Genomic DNA, 22,952 nt, shown 5'->3' with positions numbered 1-22,952 from the left:
AAAATCGATATGAGGAAGTTTGATGGCAAGGATCCTGCCACATGGATATTACAGATGGAGCAATTCTTTGATCTCAATAATATGCAAAACACACAAAAGGTACGTATGGCAACTTTATATTTGGAACCAAATCAGTTTGTATGGTATCAATCGCTTTGCTCTCATAAACAATTTATCACTTGGGCAATTTTTACGGAAGAATTGATAGCACATTATGAGGATACAAAAAGCAACACTTTTTTTAGCCAATTGATAAGTCTCAAACAAAAGGGTTCAATAATGGAGCACATTGAGGAATTCCAAAAATTGAACATAAGGGTAAAAGATATTCTAGGGGAGCATAGGATTGATGTGTTCATAGGGTCTTTAAAGGATAATATCCAACATGATGTTCGCCTTTGGAAACCTGATTCATTAGAGAAGGCATTCAGGTTAGAAAGAAAAATGGAAAGCAAAATTATGGAAACCAGGAAGCATACCACTCACAACTATAAAGACGGAAGTGTTGTTGCCCCTAGTCTTCCACAACTTATAAGGCTGACACCACAACAATTGGAAGAAAAAAGAGCAAAAGGGCTTTGTTACAGTTGTGATAGAAAATACACTAAATGTCATAAGTGTGCTGAGAAGAAATTATTCTACGTAGATTGTGAAGAGGAAGAAGAAAAGGAGCAAGAAAGGTCAAAAAGAGGATATACTCCAGGAACAAAGCCTAGATGAAGAACAAATAAATCCGACCATATCTTATAATGCATTGGCGGGAATTACCACTCCTCAAACCATCAAGATAGAAGGACAAATCAAGAAGAAAAAGGTAATAGTGTTGATTGATTCAGGAAGCACCCACAATTTTATTCATTGTAAGGTAGCAAAAGAATTGAATTGCTTCCTATATCCAGCACCAGAGTGTCAAGTGATGATTACAAATGGAGGAACAATAAATTGCTCTGGAAAGTGCCATAATATCAAGCTATCCATGGAAGAATATGTATTGACTAGCCCAATGCTTTCCATTCCAATGGGAGGTGCTGATGTTGTACTAGGAGTCCAATGGCTACAATCCTTGGGTACAATAGCTTTTAATTTTCAAGAAATTTTCATCAAATTTTCTACGGAAGGAAAGGAAGTTGAATTAAGGGGTATTGCAGGGAAACCGGGAAAGATAATCAGCTCTAATGGTATGACAAAGCTTCTAAAAAAGGAGCAAAGAGGTGTAATTGCACAATTATGTTCGCTAGATGTTTCCACATTGGAATCATCTATTTCTCCAGATCTCCAAAAATTCCTGGACAATCATTCCAAGGTATTTGAGACTCCCAAAGGTCTCCCACCTATGCGTGATCATGATCATGCTATTCATCTGATTCCATGAAGTGTTCCTCCAAACATCAGGCCGTACAGATATCCCTATGTCCAAAAGAGTGAAATTGAACGTATGGTTGCAGAAATGCTAGAGGCTAGTATAATTCAACCGAGTCAAAGTTCTTTCTCTACTCCAGTAGTATTGGTGCACAAGAAGGATGGATCATGGTGCATTTGTCTGGATTATAGGGAGCTCAACAAGCTCACTATTAAAGATAAGTTCCCCTTTCCTGTCATTGATGAATTACTGGATGAATTGCATGGATCAATTTACTTCACCAAGTTGGATATTCATTCAGGATATCATCAAATCAGAATGAAGACTGAAGACATTCTGAAAACAACATTTAGAACTCATGAGAGTCATTATGAATTTTTGGTCATGCCTTTTGGCCTTACCAATGCACCTTCAACATTTCAAGGTTTGATGAATTCAATTTTCAAACCATTCCTTAGAAAATTTGCGTTAGTATTTTTTTATGATATACTAATCTACAACAAGTCTTGGAAGGATAATGTTGAACATGTTGATAGGGTGCTACAACTATTGGTGGAGAAACAATTATATGCACAAAGATCCAAATGTTTCTTTGGAGTCGAGGAGGTGGAATATATGGGTCATATTGTATCTCATGTAGGAGTTAAGGTAGACCCTAGCAAAATTAAAGCCATTAGGGAATGGAAAATCCCCACATCCATAAAGCATTTGCGAGGATTTCTCGGGTTGATAGGGTATTATCGCAAGTTTGTTAAGAATTATGGGATAATAGCAGCACCTATAACAACATTATTGAAGAAAGATGCATTTTCATGGACTCCGGAAGCAACAAAGGCCTTTGAACATCTTAAAGAGGCAATGTGCCAAGCACCAGTCTTAGCTACACCGGACTTCACAAAAACCTTTATTGTGGAATGTGATTCTTTAGGAAATGGAATTGGTGTTTTTCTAATGCAAGATGAAAGACCCATTGCTTTTGAAAGTCGTCCAATCAAGGGAAAGTTTTTAAGCAAAACTATTTATGAGAAGGAAATGTTGGCAATACTCCATGCACTTAAGAAATGGCGACCCTACCTAATGGGAAAACACATCAAGGTAAAAACGGATCATGATAGCCTTAAATACTTTTTAGAGCAAAGATTATCCTCTGAAGAGCAACAAAAGTGGGTCACAAAGATGTTGGGTTATGACTTTGAAATCATCTACAAAAAAGGGAAGCAAAATGTGGCGGCATATGCACTCTCAAGAAAGGATGAGGATGTGGAAGCATTGTTGTGCGCCATTTCTATTATCCAACCAGATTGGATAAATGGAGCAAGGGAGGAATGGAAGAATGACGAAGAAGTGTGGGCACTTATTCGAAAGTTACAACAAGATTCCAGTACGTCTAATACATTTAGCTGGAAAAATGATTCGTTATGGTACAAAGATTGCTTATACCTCTGTAAGAATTCCTAGCTAGAACAAAAGATTCTTATGGAATTGCACACTTCTCCCTTAGGAGGGCACTCAGGATTTTTAAAAAATTACCACAGGGTTAAGAAGGAATTTTTTTGGGATGGCCTTAAATCAGATATTCAAAAGTTTGTGGCGGAATGTTTGGTTTGCCAACAAAATAAAGTTGAAACAATTAAGACACCGGGTCTATTACAACCTTTATCCATTCCAAGCCAATGTTGGGAGGAGGTTTCAATGGATTTTATCACAGGTTTACCCAAGTCTGAGGGAAAGAGTGTCATCATGGTGGTAGTTGACATACTTACGAAGTATGCACACTTTTGTGCATTATCACATCCATTTAAAGCCAGTACAGTTTCTACTGCATTTATGGAAACAATTCAAAAGCTACATGGAAACCCAAAGATTGTTGTAAGTGATAGAGATCCCATTTTCACGGGAAATGTTTGGACAGAATTATTTTCTTGTCTTGGTACTCAGTTAGCTCATAGCTCATCTTATCATCCTCAATCTGATGGGAAAACTGAGATAGTAAACAAATGTTTGGAAGGATATCTTCGTTGCTTTGTATCTAATAAACAGACACAATAGGTCAAATGGTTGCCTTTGGCTGAATGGTGGTATAACACTTCCTTCCATACAACAACAAAAATGACCCCATTTATGGCACTTTATGGGTATCAACCACCATCCATCACATCATATTTAAGAGAAAATTCTAAGGTTCAGGCAGTGGAACATCACATCGAACATCAACAACAAGTCCTCCAACTCTTAAAGGATAACCTCGTGTTGGCACAGAATAGAATGAAACAATGGGTAGATCAACATCGCAATGAAAGAATTTTTGACGTAGGTGATTGGGTATTCCTACGGCTACAACCATATAAGAAAATGTCCCTCAAGCAAGCTAAGAAGTATAATAAATTATCACCAAATTATTATGGTCCGTACAAGGTGTTGCAAAAGATTGGTACTATGGCATAGAAATTGGAGCTTCTTGTAGCTTCTCGATTGCACCTAGTTTTCCATGTTTCATTTTTAAAGAAGTTTATAGGAGATAAGCTCCCAGTTCAAACAATATTTCTAGAACTTGATGAGGAAGGGAAAATGATATTCGAACCGGAAGCAGTCACAGAAACAAGAACTCGACAGCTACGAATTCGATCAATTTCAGAGTATCTTATCAAGTGGAAGAACTTATCCGCTAAATATTCCACATGGGAGGATGAGAATTTTATGCAGAAGTATCCAGAACTACTCAAACGTTGAGGAAAACACTTTTTTGAAGGAGAGGGGCATGTTGGGTCCCTATAATACTAGTGATTACCACATTACTATTGTATTTATACCCCTTATTAATATTGTTGTGCCCCTATTGCCCCCATATTGTTATTACTGTGCCCCACAGAATCCCTCTATTGTTATTTTTGTGGCTTTATATTATTATTGTTAGGTCGGCTAGATTATATTGTGACTCCTTAGACTCCTATATATAGAAAGGAGGTTTTGTCATTTGAATCATCCAAGAATTGTTCATTTATGTAATGTAAAGGAGATTGCCCCCTCGAAGAGGCTGAATTCTAAGGCGTTGATCTATCTTTTCTATCTTTTCTTGAGCTGGTTTCATAACAGAGCCTCATTGTAACACAATTTAGAGCCATGTATTCGCCACATCTCTTCTCAGAGATAACCTACCATCATCTGAGCTATTTTATTTCCATTCTGTTTGTAAGCATATTTAGTATTTTGATATTAAATAAATGAAGTGTTATTTATACTGAATCTCTATATTTATGGTTATATTTGTAATTGGTTGCATTCCTATTTAAGTTCGGATCATGCCTGCTATCCAATGTTTCATAGATCCAAGGAATTCTCTATCCAACATCCCTGTTGATGGTGCTAGATTCCACCAAAATTGCAAGGGGATCTCCCCAATGTGAAGTCCCAATGAGACCTCAAACCATTTGGTGTAGGAGTCCCATCTAGTCATATGGCCCGACCACCATTAGAATGATAAGAAATGACTTGGTTAGAATCGTACATAAGAGAACACAACACCTCTTTGGGTCAGTGAGAATGTGAGCTTTGTGAGACTCCCAATGTAAGGTGTACAAGGGAGAATTACACAGTTGGAGAGAGAAATGAACCACTGGTTAGAAAATTAATAGTACTATCCTAAAGGGGGACCCAGGGAAATGAGAGAGACTTGTTGAGTACCTGCAGATTAGTCCACATAGTAAACAACAATCATTGAAACATAACAACATTCATTCAATAATATACATAGCTAAGCAACAAAATAGTTCATTAACTTAGTATGTGAATAAAAAAACATATACGATACACATAACCAAAATTGTCCAACTACATCTATGATAGATGTATGAAGGAATGCCAACTCATTGAGCTTCTAATTATAAGTGAAATATCCCAAGTACATTGTTACATGAGTGAATCACGGCATCCAATAGTGGAACATGAAGCCACAACTTGCATCTTCAAAGAATAATCTATTTCCTTTGTAGTACAAGAAAAGCCAAGGCTAGGCCTCCAAAAGGCTGACAAAAGTCCTCTTGTTTGAGTTATGAGGAGCTATTCAATAACAAACATAATGGATTTTGAGATTCCTCATGACTCTTGAGTTCCTATGACTGTTCATATTCTAATATGACTCATTACATTCCAATGTGTGGCTTTTCATATTCCATGTGTCCCTTGTACTTCATTACACAAAATTTATCACATAAGGCAATTTACAAATGAGACAGTGACCTAATAAGGCAAAACCGCAAAAGGAAAAAACTGATCAAATGGATAGATCATTTTCTTCTTCATGGAGTTCACTTGTGATGTAAGTGTGCCATCCTATGAACTCCTTTTCAATGGGTTCTACCATGATTGGAAAGTATCCTTTATAGCACACCTTCACCTCCAATCCCTCTAATAGTATGTTCTTGGAGCTTGACTAGACATTATTCCATAGCCATGAAAGCTTCATGTGTGCTTTTATTGGTACAAAGGCATACTACTGAATAACATATTTAGTCACCTCCAAGCCTTCCCATTCTAATACTTGTATGACTTTTTCAATGTAATCCCTGATCTCCTGAAAGATGACCTCCCTGCTTCTGATTTCTGTAAGATATTTGATGGCAAGCATCTCATTCTTCTGTATAAGAGACTCAAACCCATTATGCAGTCAATTGTAGGCAACCGTAGTGTTAACTGACTGTTCTCCACAATGAAAGAAGTTCTATAGGAGGAGTGTCAACTGCACTATGTCAATTTTTGTGGAGATTTTATTGCTCTTTTCCAAATGCTACAGGTAATTTGGATATTTGGCAGTCCACTCCTGCATCTAGTCAACTACTCTGGTTTCTATATTTAGGAGTTTCACCAATTTCTGTGCATTCTTCTGGATGGAAATGAGAGGAGACATGACATGTTGTATAATTATTGTATCATCATATAGTCATGCCATAATGTCCTCCATTGGTCCCAATTCATCTAGCATGACGCACTTCCATTCGGCAATATTGGAGTTTTGTGATGATAGTTGTTGGTTCTCCACTGCAAGATGTTCTACTTGCTGCTTCATCACAACAAGTTATTTTTTCAACCTAGCATTCTTGTTCAACAAGTATTCTGAGTTATCCTGTGTTGGTGTAGCAAATGAAACATTTATCACTATAACTACCCTCAGATTTCTTCTAGTGTTGGAGGTGATCACCTTTTATGTCGCTACTGAGACTGGATTCTAAGGATCTTGTGGGAAGTATCTATGCCTTTGTTGCACACTCCTTTTATTCATTTGATCAAACGTTACGCTGCATACGTCCATGACTTGATTTGCTAGTGGAGATGTGATCCCCATCTCTCCAAATGGAAGATGACCTCCCATGGGTGTTTTTTCACTTGGAGTACTGGGCTCATCATCCATGGGCTAGATGGTATCTTATTCCTCTAATTTCTCTTCCTCCAACTCTTGAGTCAATTGTTCTTCTTCTAGCCTCTGTGTTTCTTCCTCCTCCTGAAATTGCTTCTGTTGTTCTTCCTCTATCTGTCTACTATCTTCTTGTTCTATCTGTTGCTTCTCAAGAAACTCATCTTGTTTCGTGTTCTCCTCCTCTTCTCTTTCTTCTTCTTCTTCTCCTTCTCTTCTATTTGGCTCGGTTTGTGAAGCTTCTATTTTCAAAGGATCGACTTTTCATTTCCTGCTACTCTCACCTAATGAACTTGATCTTTTTCCTGGGAGCTAACTTATTTACTTGGGGTGTTGTTTCCTCCTCCTCCTGCTCTTGCTCTTACAAGTCCTAAGCTTGTGGGTCATGGGGTGAACTGGCTTGTGTGGCTAGATGTGTCTTCATTCTAACATTGTGTCAATTGTTTATCTTTTCATCTTCTGGTATGGACAATGATGAATACCCCGTGTTATGGCCATCCCTTTGACAATGCAACCTAATAATTCCCCTAGGATCATATGCATGGAATTATTTAGTGATAAAGTGTAGGCACTTAAGCTCTTCTATCACAACTGATAATGCCTTATGATTCTTTAATTTGTACAATTTTATCCTCCATGGAAATATAGGCTAATGGGATTTTTCCCTCCTATGAAGAATTCTTGACATCCCCTTGTCCAGTTAATTTTCCACCTCCTACATGAAAACCTTGTTTGTCACATATCACAACATAAGATGAGGGGTTCTTTGACATCTGAAGCATCTAATATATTTGCCATTAGGAGTTGCAAACCAGCCCATGATATATTGAAGTCAATCCTTACTTGACTAGTCATGCATGGTGGATCAATGTTGAATGTTAGGAAAAAAATAGTTGCAAAGAAATGTTTTGCCAACCTGTCGTATGCGCCTTTGAACCTTCCTTTTGATAACACCTTACGGTGGAAATTAATTCTGAACTTTTCTTTAGGATTCCAGTTCCAATATAGTTTCAGGAATGTATACCATGCATAGAACCCATCTAGGAGATATGCAAACATGTAGAATTATGAACTTTATTTTCCTCTAAAGATGCTTTAGCCTACCCCACATGTCGTTGCAGTTCATATGATAACATATCCACCCAATTGAAGACTCTTTCATGGTTCACCACCAGATTGAGCATATATATTCAATTTTCTTGGAACACTTTAGTGTTCTTAAGCCCAAACATATGACATTACATAGCCATCAAATAATGATATACATCTTTCCTAATATTTGTCGAATAAATTGTTGATGGGCGATGAAAGAATTTGGCAGGTTCTTGATTCCATTGTTAAATAACATCAGTCATGTCCAAGGCAGCCCATCTTGTGTATAAATTATCATTTGCATAATCATTTGGATTTATCATCTTATAGTATGTTTGCTTATCCTCACCATAATAGGTGATGAGGTGACCACCACTCTCACTGTGGAGCACAAGGTGAGAGTCATCCATGTGTGTGATGATCCATTCAATAGCCTCAACACATGGAATGACTATGAATATGCATGTGATCCAGTGTATCCTTGAATTCTTAATGTTGATATATGCATGAACATATTCTAAGTCCTCCATAAAATTCTCCCACATGAATGTGTTGTAGATCTTTCTCTAGGTAACCTCTGTTATCTTTTCAATAAAACACTATGTGTCTGCATGTATAGGAACACTGAGCTTTGCAACTTCAATCAACTCACTAGTGCTTACTTCTAAAAGTTCTCTTGAGGCTACTTTACGAGGTGGCATGTATCCAACAAATGACCACACAATGGTGACAATTGTAGCACGATCACCTATTTGTGGAATCACAGTCATAGCGACAAGATCAACTTAAAACAAATAACTATGAAAAGAAAATGTGAATCAGGCTCAAAGAGTCATCACGAATGATAGATCATGAAAAAAAATGAAATACAACCAAAAATAACTTCCATGCAAGCAAAATACACATGCAAAATAGGAGGGCAGACTCTCAAAGCATAAAGGGGCATTCATGGTCATTCAGGGCTTCGTAGTGCATTCATGCACTAAAAAAAGAGGAAAAAATCAATTAGGGTGCATTATAGAAATGAGAAAAGAGGAATTTAGGTATTCCCTATGCACCCATCTACCCCGGGAGACAACGAGGGCACAATATCACACTCCAAAAGGATGAAGGATGAAGGCAATAAAGCTTTGAGTCTTCAAATTGTGCCTATGCGCTCAAGGAAAAGGAGGGTGAACTGTTTCATGTTGGAAGGATGAATGGATGGAGCTTCGTGCCTTTGTGATGAACCCATGCGCCCTAAGGAAAATATGGCTTACTATAGCACTCCGAAGGGTCAAAGGGAAAGGCTTCATGCCTTCGTGATGCACCCATGCACTTAGGAAGAAAACTGGGTCAAACAGGGTGCAATTTTCAAGGCTGAAGGAGCTTCGAGCTGAAGGAGTGTGATCTTCCTATAGAAAGATCAAAAACATTTTTAATTAACAGGATTTGATGCTAAGACAAGGAGAATAATTATCTGCAAGGATTTATAGTTGTTTTCGCATGCATGGCGGAACACAGAAGTGATGAGCCTTATAAATGGGTAATTATATGGGCTCATTTTACCTCCTAACCTAGTCAAATCAACCATTCTCTTAGCTTATTGAATGATTTTCTGATTATATTTATGCTTATAGGGTGAGTTCAGTTAGTTATGATGCGATGTGGTCTAACATGTATTTAATGTAGATTATTGATGGGTTTTGAGGTCAAAGTCAAGGGTCTAGTGGTCAAATGGTAGTAATAACTCGAAGTAGATAGAGGAGAGGACTTATAGGAAGGAATCCCCCTCATTTATTACTCCTCACTTTGAATTCCCCTTCATTCAACTCGGAGTACAAGCAGCTGAATCATGCACTAGAAGGCAACCAAGCAAGTGGAGGATGACTGATAGTTATCTCCATTTTTGGGAGCCAAAGCTCCCTGATTTTAAGGAAGCTATTGTTAGCTTCAAATGTATAAGTAGAGAGTCCTAGGGCCTCACTAAGGTCGGAATTTTTTTCATGTAAACTCTGCTCAAATTTCGATCTTATTATTTTGTGATAGTTTCATGTAATCTTGCTATTGTTTTGATAATGAATATGGAATCCTTTTTGAGCTAGCACTGAGTTACCTCAGAGGGCTGAAGCTCTTGGGTTAGGGTCCAATCCAAGTAGCCAAGCTTCTCTCTACTTTTATTTGTATGCTTTACTTTAGTTTGTAGATTAATTTGTTGTTAGATGTATTTTTCTTATGGTTAAGAATAGATTGCTTTTGATGATTTAGTAGTTTTCTTCCATTTGTGCTTTCTGTAGTAGGTTAAGTAGTGATTAGAGAAGGTTCCAAAGGCTATAAAAAATGCCTTGGCCTCTCTTCCTCCCTCTAGGACCATGAATTGAGGAAAAGACTCTCTTGCTGCCCCAAAAACACAAATTTTCCTCATTCCTAGGACTTCTAGTGTTTGCAGTTCTTTAGTAGATTGGTTGTCTAGTTTTGCTTTTCTTTAGATCTTCTTTATCATGTTCACTTCCTAATTTTCAATAGTCCTCTTTCATGCTTTCCTTTCTTGCAAAATTTCCCAACATTTTCTTCTACACATCATAGGTTAGGCCATTTTAATGCAAAACTCTATTTTCCTAGGATGCACTCATTTCATTTGTTTCTTGATTTTTTTGATTTGCTGTCAGTTCCTATGCAGCAGATCACTTCCAGCAGTAGGCCAGCTTATCAGAAATAACATCCTCCATCTGATCCCTACCCTACATGTCTCCCAAACTTCACCTCAATTCTGCCCTAGTTTCCTTCATTTTTCATAGAACTTCTTCCTCTCTCCTTAAGCAAATCCAATCATCTTTCTCTGTCCTTGTGATTCATGGTAGACCTTAGGCACTCTAACACCTCATTCCAACCTTCATCCACCTTTTCCACCCACTCTCACACCCTCAGAACAGCAGAACTTGCTCCCGGACTCCTCCTGTAGGCCTCCTATAGTTTCCCTATTTTCCTCCTGTAGTTTTTCCTGTAGGCTTTCTTTTGAACGTCGAGTGTGGGAAAATCCTCCAGAAGGCCACCTAAGACCTCCTAAGACCCATCCACACCATCCTACATCCTCGCAAGCTCCAAAACCACCCTCCAATGCCACCTGTTTGCTACCACACTCACACACAATAAATTAGATGCATGATTAAATTCACATAAAAGCACATAAAAATCCAAAAATATGTTTTTTTGCTTATTTACTTCCAGAAATAGCATGGCTATATGTTTTTTACTTCCTTGAGTAGGTAATGGCATTTCTTTCATGGTTTTCATAGTGTTTTTGGCAAAAGTAGAATTGGCTTGTTAATTAGGCTTTACTGGGATTTGCTTTACATTCTAGTCTTTATCCTTTCTGTAATTAGAATAGCATTTGTAGAGTAATCTTTCTTTACTTTCATCACACATAGAGCTTATTCTGAAATATATAGAACTTGGCCTGAGATCCTAGTGATCTCGTGCCGACTGACCAAGTGACAACCTGCAGTGAGAACTAGTACTTGTGCATATAGCATCGACGCTTCCAAGTTTGTTACGAACTACCGGGTTGATAAAAGTAAAGTTGGCAGCTGAGGAGTTGCAACATTATTGTTGCAATACTGGCGCTCACCACTTTTTGGTGCCATTGCCGGGGAAGCGTCAGAGTATTCTATGATTACTACTTTCTTTCGTTTCTTCTTGCAACATTCTGCTAATAATTTATTTCAACAATGTAGATTAGTAATTTCTTTTCTTTCAGTTCTGCATTTCCTTGCTTTCCTTTCTAATTCTACAAATTTCATTTCAGCAAAAGTAGACTAGTCATTTCCTTTCTTTCAGTTCTACATTTCCTTTCTTTCCTTTTCAATTCTGCAAATTTCCATTCAGCAAGTTCATTTCAGCTAGTTTCAATTTGTTTTTTTCAATCACAATTTTAGTTTTTGCAGGTACTATCAGTGTGGGGAAAAAGAAATAGAAAACCAACCAAAAATATTTCCCTTCATACCTAGTAGCAATAGAGATAACTTAGGAAAAAAATTTCCCAACGCCCCTACTGCTTTACATAGCCAACCTTCTCTCTTCTTCAGTGGCTATGGTCAAGAACAAACCTTAGGTGAATAGCTAGACATATTTGAAGAACCTATAGGGGAAGAAGAAGAAAAAAAAATTCCTCTAGAGTCAATGGCTAAAAACAGAAATGCTAGGGGAAATGGAGAAAGAATAGAGGGTACCTTTCCCATTTGGGAATCCAATGGGGACACCAAAATGAAGATTATAAGTCCTTCAGCCCTACCTCACTTCTATGTCCTGACTACAGAAGATCCTGACACCTTCTTGTTTGAGTTCTTTGTCATTTGTCGAACTTATGACTATGCAGAAGACGAGCAAAAGTTGAAATTGTTCCCTTCTACTCTCAAGGATGCAGCATTGTGCTAGTTCATGGGATTACCTGGCAATAACATCACAACTTGGGCTTAGATGCAGCAAGCCTTTAACAACAAGTATCGAGACTATTTTAGGTCAAAAGATACTAAAGAAGAAATCTTCTGAATGACCATGGAAAGTGATGAGTCCCTGGAAGACTATGAAGAGCGGTTCTAGCTCAATTACAAAAGCGACGGGTGTACACTTGACCTTGAGTCTCTGAAGTTGGTCTTGCTCAGGGGAATCCGGGAAGACCTTTTAGACACCCTCCATCTACTGGCCGAGGGAGACATTTACCAACTATTCTATGAGGACATAAAGACTATTTTTAGAAACCATTCTAGAGCAGCCAGAAAGAAAGGTAAGGGGAGTCAACCCATAGCCAGTACCTCTTCTTCCAATTCATCCATTAAAGGGGAAATTGGAAGCATGCTGGAAGACTTCAAGAGTGATATGCTGCAGACTCTTTCCATGCAAATGGATACCTTACATATCAAAAGAAAACAAGAGGAAGCAAAGAGGGCTTTAGCAATTTTTTGCCCTAGATGCACCGGGAGGCATCCTAGGAATGAATGCCCATTACACTCTATAAAGGTCTGTTCAGTCTATGAAGAAAATAATTCTACAAATAAGTGCCCTTCCTTGCTCAGACTTAAAGTTGTATACCAAGGGTCCGAAGGAGGCACTGAACAGATCTATTACATAAACCAAAGGAGGCCGCTTGGACCTAGACCATACCAGCAGGGGATGCAAGGGACATCTCAGGCATACTACCACCCCAACCAAGTCTCCTCCATACCTTCTTGGGGCCCCTCTACTCATCCTTCCTGCTCCATGCCTCCTCCTTGGTCCTTCACATCTCAATATCATGCCCAACCAGCCACTCATTCATTTCAAACTTATGCTCAGCCACAGCCTCAGTGGAATGCACCTTATCAAGAGTGGAGGACCCAATACAAATCTCTTCCCACTCTTATGCCTCCACCACCTACCCAACCACAACAGTTACCTTCTACTCCACCAAGGCAACCCCAAATGCCTGCCCAGTCAAATCCGAACCTGAGCAACAGACAGGCTCAACAAGTGTATGGTGGGGAACCATCATGCCCAACTTATGCTGTGGAGATTCAAGAAATTAACTTGCAATCCATGAAAGTTCTCCCAGATAGCCAGCCTCCACCCAGGGAGGTTGAGGAAGATAAAGAGGAAAGCAAACCTAAAGCAAATCCACCCTTTCCTGAGAGACTATCCATGAAAATCTAGCCTACCCCATAAGAGATTTAACTCCTGGGATAATTGAAACATTTATGTGTGAAGATACCATTTCTCCAACCCATAAAATATGTGCCTATCTACAATAGGTTAATCAAAGAGAAGTGCTTTAGGCATCCAGGAAGGCACAAGAGAGATGCCCCAACCATCAATGTCATTGGACAACTGTCCGACCTGATGTTGGGACAGATAATCTGTCCAACATATCTAGATCCTAGAAGCCCAGTAGTTGATGTCCATATCAATGGCACAATGGTCCCACATGCTTTGATTGATCTGAGAACTGCCATTAATGTGATGACAAAGGACACAATGCTTAAACTTAATCTCCAAGACTCCTTGAGGAAGACCACGATAGTGCTGCAGCTAGCAGACTGCTCCACCGTGACCCCTGAGTGGATTGTGGAAGATGTGATGGTCTCCATTGATTCTTGGGAGTACCCCGCTGATTTCTTAGTTCTCCAGCCAAAGGAAAATCTCATTGGGTGTCCTCTCATCCTGGGAAGACCTTGGTTGGCTACAGCCGATGCCTACATCAATTACCGAGTTGGGAACATGACCATAAATAACAGGCACGTGTCCAAGCAATTAACCCTATATCCTCCTGCTCAACCATTGCTAGAACATGATATACCTCTCTGGTTGGAGGAGGAGGACGCGGATGAAGTTTATTCTGCACCACTTTGTACATTGGAAATCACCATGGGAGGAAAACTGCAAGATGAGGATGATATGATTGAAAATTTGATTCAGAATCCATCTCCCAATACATCACCATTAGAAGACATAGTAAGAGAAACCCAAAACAACCCCTCAATTGATCTTTGTGTGGCTAACCCCATTCCTCTCTGTGTCAAAAATGTAGAGTTTGGCCCAGGAAGAACATTGAAAATCAATCCATCCCTATCTACTTCCCAGGAGAAGGAGCTATGCAACATACTGAGAAAACATCTAGATGCCTTCACCTAGATTTATAAAAAGATGAAGGGAGTGCACCCTTAAGTATGTACTCATCATATATACATCAAGGAAGATTGAAAACTAGTCAGGCAACCTCAAAGGAGGATGAATCTAGCACTTAAAGATACTATTAAGGAAGAACTGCAGAAATTGCTTGATGCAGGATTCATCTATCCCATTTATGACAGTGAATGGGTCTCTCCTTTGTTGCTAGTGCCAAAGAAAAATGGTAAGTGGAGAATCTATGTCAACTATCGGGAATTGAACAAAGCCACTAAAAAGGACCATTTTCCTTTACCTTTCATAGATCAAGTGTTGGACGGTCTGGCAGGGAAAAAGTTTTTCTCTTTCCTAGATGGGTTTAGTAGGTACAATCAGATTCAAATCAGCCTAGAAGACCAAGATAATACCACTTTCACTTTTCCTTGGGATACCTTTGCATATCGGGTCCTTCCTTTTGGTTTGTGCAATGCTCCAGCCACTTTCCAAAGAGCGGTATTGAGTATATTTTCTGAATTGGTTCATGATGCAGTACAAATATACATGGATGATTTTACTCCTTATGGCTCTGACTTTCAGGAAGCTTTATCTAACCTAGGAAAAGTTCTATATAAGTGTGTTGAGATGAACCTATCCCTCAGTCCAGAAAAATGTGATTTTTATGACCAAAGGGACCGTGCTCGGTCATGCAATATCTCAACAAGGACTGCAGGTGGACCCCAACAAAATTGCCATCATCCAAAGGGTCCCACCTCATTAAAAGGTGAGAGATGTCAGAAGTTTCCTAAGCTTAGCTGGATATTATAGGAGATTCATTAAAGACTTCAGCAAGCTAGCCTCTCCTTTGTTTGGCCTCCTAGGCAAAGATGTTGAGTTCATATGGTCGGAAAACTGTCAAGAAGCCCTAAATACCTTGAAGAGCAAGTTAGTGACTGCCCCAATTCTCAGAGGCCCAAATTGGACCCTACCATTTCACATTTACACAGATGCCTCAAACAAAGCGATAGGAGTAGCCTTAGGACAAATTGATGGAAAGATACCCTATGCCATATACTTTATAAGCAAAAACTTGTCAAAGGCAGAGTCAAACTATACTGTGACCGAGAAGGAACTCCTAGCTGTCGTGCATTCCTTAAACAAATTCAGGCATTATATCACAGGCTATCAAACCTTTGTGCACACTGATCATGTTGCAATTAGATATTTAATGAACAAACTAGATGTAAATGCTCGCATTATTAGATGGTTGCTTTTACTGCAGCAGTTTGATTTGACAATTATTGATAAGCCTGGTAAAGAGAATTTTGTTGCTGACTTTTTGTCTAGTGTGAATTTTCCTGCAGGTGAAGAAGGAATGGTGGAGGACCAAATTCCAGATGAACACCTATTTGATATATCAGTATTCTCTCCATGGTTCACTAATATAGCAAACTATTTGGTTTCAGCACAGTTCCCACCACACCTATCCTCAAAAGAGAAGAGCAAGATAGTAAGGAAAAGCACCCCTTTCACCTAGATTGGAGGCAATCTCCTCAAACTTGGTCCAGATTAGATCTTGAGAAGATGTGTTAGGGAGGAGGAAGTCTTTGACATCCTCCTAACCTATCATGACGGGCCTTATGGAGGTCATTTTGTAGCAAAAATAATCACCTTCAAGATATTGCAAGTAGGCTACTACTAGCCCAATCTTCATCAGGATGTGTGATCGGTGTCAGAGGATGGGAAAACCCACTGAAAAGGATGAAATGCCCATGCAACCTCAAGTGACCTTTGAGCCATTTGAGAAGTAGGGCATGGACTTTGTGGGGCCTATCAACCCCCCTTCAAAGAAAAAGCAGTACATCATTGTGTGCACTGACTATCTGACAAAGTTGGCGGAGACAAAAGCAATCAAAGTAGTGACAGAGGAAAAAGTAGCTGAGTTTTTTAGGGAAAACATATTCTACAAATTCGGGTATCCAACAGAGTTGGTCATAGACCAAGGCAACCAGTTCACTTCCAACCTAATTGAAGACCTACTCACACATCATAAGATAGAGCACAGGACTTCAACCCCTTACCATCCACAAGCCAATGGGAAAGTGGAGGTCACTAACAGAGCATTGGAAGGGATCCTAACCAAGGTAGTGAGTAGCAGCAAAAAATATTGGGCGGACAGATTAGTTGAGGCTACTTGGGCCTACAAAACAACATGGAAGACCACCACCGGGTTCACACCCTATGAACTGGTCTATGGAAAGAAGGCTTTGTTGTTAATAGAGTTTGAATTCAATACCCTAAGGATGACATCTTAGCTCGACCTAGACCTCAGCCATGCATAGAAGGAGAGATTACTTCAGCTAAATGGATTGGATGAATACATATTGCAGGTCCTTCTCCATACCGAGGTAGTTCAACTTCAGAGAAATATATGGCATGACAAAAATATCAGGGAGAAGCAATTCCAAGAGGGATACTGGGCATCACTCTATGATTTAAGATACAAGGATTTCAAAGGCAAGATGAGAACAATATGGCTGGGACCCTACACTGTGGAGAAATGCAATGACAATGGTTCAGTTCTGATCAGAACCATTGATGATGAAGCCATCCCCATGCTTCTCAATGGACATCGGTTGAAAGTATACAAGAAACCCCTCTTTAAGCAAGAGTTTATTGAGGATTTGAATAAAACAATGATGGTAGTGGAGCATGTCTTAGCTTCCACTTCACCCACTCACTGAAGAAGAAAGAAAAAATAAGGACTCAAGTGAAAACCTCCATGAGGTGCTTGAGTCCCATCATTGGGTTGAAAACCTCTTCTAAGGTAGCCCAGTGATGTCAAAAAAAAGGGAAAAAAGGAAAGAATAAGATCCCTGGGTGAAAACCTCCCTTGGAGGCACCCAAGGCAACCAATTAGGGTGAAAACTTCTCTAAGGCACCCTAGTTGTTTTAAAAAAGAAAAAGAAAAAAGAGAAATGAATTTTTATTGCATTGCAGGTTTGCAGGAGGACTACAGGGAGTAGAAAAAGGTGCCAAGGGAACCCTGACATTCATACCAGCACCCATCTTATCTTCTTCACACCTTCCTCCATCATTTTTGGCATCTCTTACACCCCACTGTACCTTTTTCTTTCAAAACTGTGTTTTCTACAGGAGGCTCCTGTAGGAATGACAGAGAGCCAAAAGTGTCTACAGGAGGCAGTTTGAGGGACAAGAACAACTTCATGAGGAACCTATGATCCCTCTTACCACCTTCAAGCCTCCTTGCCATCATTTCCAAGCCTGCATCACACCCCAAGCATCATTTTTTTTTCCTGTCTAAGAGAAAACACAGAAGAAAACAATTTTTTAGTTTTGAAAAAACAAAAATAAAAAGAGGAAAAGGCACCAATAACCTTACCTGAAGCTTACCTACCATCCCTCCATCATTCATGACACCTCTAGCATTATTCTCGAGCTCCAAGCACAGGGAAAAGATGAAGTTTCCAGGGGAGAAGCAGCTACAAGAGCTCCTATAGGAATTCCTGTAGCAACTGATCCCATAGAAGTCCAGCACCAGCAACAAGAGAGTGCACACATGTAGGTTGAAAAGGCACATGCAGCTCAGCTCCAGCAAAAGAAGAACCTGCACAAGCACACAACCACACATCAGCAAGCAGAGATAGGATGCATTAAGGAAAATGAAGGCATACAGCAGAGAAAGCCACACCACCTCACAACAAATACACTCGGATCATAGGTAAGTAACTAAGTCACTCCTCTATTTGCGTCTATGTTGGGCCTCACAATGGTCCCTATTTTCACTCCATTATTCACTAATATCTTCACATTTTACCTTCATGTCACCTCCATTCCACCTCCATATCATTCCATTTACCTCATTATTGGGTTATAACTATGCTTTTCCAAAGTTTATTAATTCTTAACATTTTTAAGTGAATTTATCGCTAAACTTTAGAAAATAATATGCTTATACTTATACCTAACAATTAGAATGAGTGTGTTGACATGTGTAGGTACAAAGGAAGCTTCCAGGGCATCTTTATGTGGCCTTGAATGATCAAATTCGAATTTGATAAGATAAGCCTCATGGAAAAGATCATGGAGAAAATCATGGACCTCATGGAGGAGATCATGGAGGATAGGGTTATGTGTCTAGATGGTTGAGAAATGTATGGAACTAAAGAGAGATTAGTGGATCATCATTATGAGTTTGTTATCTCATCTCATTGTATAAATAGGAGTACCTCCTCCATTCCAAAGAGATGACTCTTAGAGCATGTATCCAAACTTATGATGGAATAGAATAAAGCTTCATTTTACATATATTTCCATTATGTTGTTTTAGAATTAATTTTCCTTAATGTAGTATATGGAATAATTTGTCTTGTTCTTAAGAGAATTGAGCTCACTCTAAAAGGATGAGAGAAACATTTTATTTCATCTTAGATCTTATTTCATTTAATTGCTTAGATGTTTGAGGATTTGTTTATGATTGATGAATGAGTTTTAAATTAGAATCTTATCAGCATATGAGAGGACAACCAAGGGTCTAAGTTAGGCTCTCTCTCCATTTGATTTGCATGATAATTGAAATTCATTCTTTTGCTTTTATGTTTCAAGTATCATATGAGGAGATAACCAAGAGTCTAAGTTAGGCTCTCTCTCCATTGATTTATATGGTAATTGAAATTCATTCTTTTGTGCTTTTATGTTTCAAGTCATTTTATTTCTTATGCTTATGAATGACTCTTAGTTTGGTTTGGATTAGTACACGAGAGGACAATCAAGAGACTAAGTTAGTCTCTATCTCTATTTGAATCTGAACAATAATTAAGTTCATTCTCTTGTCTTCATTTCAAGTTTTTAGTTTTATGTAATCAATGATTTCTCTATGATACTGTAGGGAAGGACAACCAGGACCTCCTTAGTTAGGAGCCTCTTCCCTTGCATATTATATTGAATCGTAAATAATTTAGCTAGACATAGAGTTAGTTGCCTACTCCTGCATATATTTTGCTGGCATCATCACAAGCTTACGAGTTTCCCTGGTTGATAATTTAATGCAGCAATTTAAGCCCAATAAATTGCCCAACATTTTGGCGTCGTTGCCGGGGATGGTGCTAAGGGATTAGGCATTAGAATTTAATTCAGTATTTATTTTTCTTTAGATAAAATAACTTGTGAGACCTAGTGACAGCAGGATCTTCACAAATGAGTTTAAGTTTGAGTTTTCTGATGTTTTAATGTTTAGCTAGTTTAAAATTTCGTCTTTTCAAAAACACCCCCCCTACATAAATAAAAACGAATCAAGCGATTAGTATGCTCTCTTCCTGCGTTTCGTGCGATCAGGAATATCAGAAAATCTATTGATTTTGTTCAAATAAAAATACTCTTACTGGAGAGCTAATTTGCAAAAAGACAATAAAGAATTTTGTGAATAAAAAAAAACATCTTTAATTTTTTAAGATGAAATTTAGTTTCGGCCTGGAGTATGCCGTAAAACTGCTTCTGCTTGGCTAAGAGCTCGTCTTCCTCGGACGTAAGGAAACAGGTTAACGGCCCAAGACCCAGAGGCATCTAGCAGGAGTGAAAGCCTGCTCCCTTACGGACCACCAGCGGGTTATTACAGGTGGCGTGGTTTTCCTTGATAACGGTGATGAGTCAAACCGACATTCGCGGATAGCAGCCAGAGATGGCTGTCCTCACTGTTGGTTTGACACCTGAGTTTGATAGGTTTTGCCACCTTCGGAAAAAAAAAAAAAGAAAGATGAAATTTAGTTTTTTAATTTTAGATTTAAAAAATAAAAATAAAAAAAATTAGTTTTTTTAGTTTTAGATTTAAAAAAAAAAAAAAAATTGTTTTTAATTTTAGATTTAAAAAAAATAAATAAATAAATTACAGGCCCTCGAATCTCTGGCTTTTTTTGCTTTTTCTTGAGACAGAGTCAAATGCTTCAATCCTGCCACTGTACAGTTTCGTCTAATGTAGAGCCTAAACCCTCTGTGTACTGCCCATATAAAATACTACAGCAGGGATACCAGGTGGGAAGCTTTTAGCCAGAGCCCATTTCCCTAATGGGTTGTAAGGTCCCATCGAATCCTCTATTTCTGTCAATAATGGGCCAATTAGATCAGTGAAGGCTTTCAAGCCCATTTGAGAAGTCGAATCGCTTTACACCAATTTACTAACGATTTTCACTTTGCACAAGTCTGGTCGGCACAGATCTTACAAATTGCAACTATTGTATTTGTATTAGAGTTAAAGATTGGGGATTGATGGCAAAGCAGATGAAAGGAAAAACACAGCCTGTAAATTGGTCTTATGCACCAAGGCAGCCTCATCTCCCTCCTAAAAGTCCTTTTCCAAGCATGGGGCCAGCTTTTGTAGATTATAGTCCTAGTCCTTTCATGGGACAAAGAAGCTCTCCGCATGCAAGGGAAGGATATAGGCAGCATCAACAAACTTCTTCAGAAAGCATTCTCATAGAAGAGCAGCCTTCCTGGCTTGATGATCTGCTGAATGAACCTGAAACTCCTGTCAAGAAGGGCTCTCATCGACACTCTGCCAGTGATTCTGTTACTTTTTTTTGGACGTTCCTAGTACAATTTCAAGAATAGAGAACATTGCAGAAGTGGAGTTTGATAGAAGTGCAAAATCTCTATTCTCACGAACTTCTTCAGATGCTGATTGGATTGATAACGAGTATCGTACATCGAACTCTTATCAGGTAAAGTAAAAAAAACCACCAATCAGAAGTTGGGATGCCTCTGTAAATTTAGGAACACCATACAAGGGTGGTTCAAACAATGCAAGGGAGAGTCGTAAAATAGCAAATCTGGGTGCATCATCGCTTACACAAGATTCCGAAAGTGCAACAACCTTTGTGGTTAAACGAGAAGAACAACAAGAATGTGATGGACATGATGCCACAAGTTCAGGTGTAGAAGGGAAGGACACCTCACATTTCAAACAGGATGATCCTGATGTGGATCAAAAGCGAACAAAGCAGCACTTTGCTCAGCGTTCTCGAGTTCGGAAACTTCAGTACATTTCTGAACTTGAAAGAAATGTCAGTGCTTTGCAGGCCGAAGAGTCAGAAGTGTCAGCCGAGTTGGCTTTCTTGAATCAGCAACGCCTTATTTTGACTTTAGAGAATCAGGCTCTCAAGCAGCGTATAACTGGTCTTGCTCAGGAAAAGTTAATCAAAGATGTTGAACATGAATTGTTGATAAAGGAGGCACAAAGATTGAAACATTTGTACCAACAACAGCAAATGCAGCAGCATTCTTCATTACAGCCAAGTCATATGCATCAGCTCCCAACTTCTTTGGATCTTGATTTGCAGCAGTTGCAGTTTAGCAAGCTCAGTCTTGGTACAGTGAAGCCTGTAGATTCAATGTTTCCCATGTCAAATAGTGTTTTCGAACACCAAAAGCAACAACAAAAGACATGCTAGTAGTCAATATTTGCATCCTCTTTACAGGGGAATGGTCTTTGACTGCTTCACTGGAATACCATAGAACAAAATGCAGGAATAATAGAACACCCAAGCTGCAGGCACATGCAGCCCAAAACTGCAGCCTCAAGTTCTCTAACTCTGGAACAGTTATGGAATTTTCAGTTTTTTTTTACAGTTTTGTGCAAAGCAATCCGCTGAGTGCTTTGAAAGATGCGGAGTCATATGTGCGATCCGTTAGCAACACAGAGAAGGAATGTTTCAAAGTGACGAAACAGTATTTCATGTGTAAATTGGAGCTCAGCCACTAAGAGCAATGCCCGATTAAATTTATTTCTGTACGAATCAATTCAACATTATGATGATGTTATACTAGAATCTTAGTTGGATGGTGTAAATAATGTACAAGAGCCAGAGTCAATGCTGCTCCCAACAGTGATTGAGGCTCAGTTTGACCTTCAGTTAGTCCATTTTGTAAACTATCAACATAATATTGTTTTATGTTGATGATTACAGGCATTCTGTACAACAGTATTGTAATAGAGTAGTCGCCATTGAAATGGCATTCACAAAAAACGATGAAGCCGATCTAAACGCAGAAGTCGCCGACGAAAAAATGCCAATGGAGTCAGCAAAATCTCAGCAGAAGATAATGGCACGCCCAAAATCTCAGTAGAAAATACTGGAGATATTCAGTTGAAGTGCCGGGTTTTAAGGGGAAGATCAGATTCGAATAAGGTTTGTTGGTTTTTATTTAATTAATTTTTTCTTTTTTTTTTTTGACAACTAACAAAAATCTAAAAAAATCAACATTGTTTTGTTTTTATTTCCATAAAAATAGCGAATCATGAGTGTGTTGATAAAATAAAAAATAACGATTTGTAATTAGGTTTTTTTACAACTTAAAAAAAATATAAAAAAATCCACATAAATAATAAATTAAAAAAAATGGTTTTTAATTTGTTATTTAAATAAAAATAAAAAAATTCGTGTGTTGTTTTTAATTTGTTATTTGAAT

At 38.7% G+C, this 22,952-nt stretch overlaps 1 protein-coding gene across 1 annotated transcript; it reads left to right on the top strand.

Annotated features, from left to right (window-relative positions):
* The first annotated feature begins 20,541 nt into the window (after positions 1–20,541).
* LOC149147289 (uncharacterized) lies at positions 20,542–22,610 on the top strand. The gene is made up of 4 exons (XM_089441785.1): positions 20,542–21,077; positions 21,218–21,933; positions 22,113–22,211; positions 22,451–22,610. Exons 1-4 carry the CDS (start codon positions 20,754–20,756, stop codon positions 22,608–22,610), a joined length of 1,299 nt encoding a protein of 432 aa, XP_089297911.1. The 5' UTR covers positions 20,542–20,753.
* The last annotated feature ends 342 nt before the right edge of the window (positions 22,611–22,952 follow it).

The sequence above is a fragment of the Pinus tabuliformis genome, chromosome 9, assembly GCF_031772625.1.
Source record: "Pinus tabuliformis cultivar Carrire ecotype Pingquan chromosome 9, CPIR1, whole genome shotgun sequence".
Classification (NCBI taxonomy): Eukaryota; Viridiplantae; Streptophyta; class Pinopsida; order Pinales; family Pinaceae; genus Pinus; species Pinus tabuliformis.
This window is presented reverse-complemented; position numbering and strand designations above follow the sequence as displayed.

Coding starts and splice junctions, on each gene's coding strand:
- LOC149147289 (XM_089441785.1), top strand. CDS start 20,754: ATGGCAAAGCAGATGAAAGGAAAAACACAGCCTGTAAATTGGTCTTAT. Junction 21,078..21,217: donor CTTTTTTTTGGACGTTCCTA/GTACAATTTCAA, acceptor GTAAAGTAAAAA/AAACCACCAATCAGAAGTTG. Junction 22,212..22,450: donor TGTTTCAAAGTGACGAAACA/GTATTTCATGTG, acceptor TGATGATTACAG/GCATTCTGTACAACAGTATT.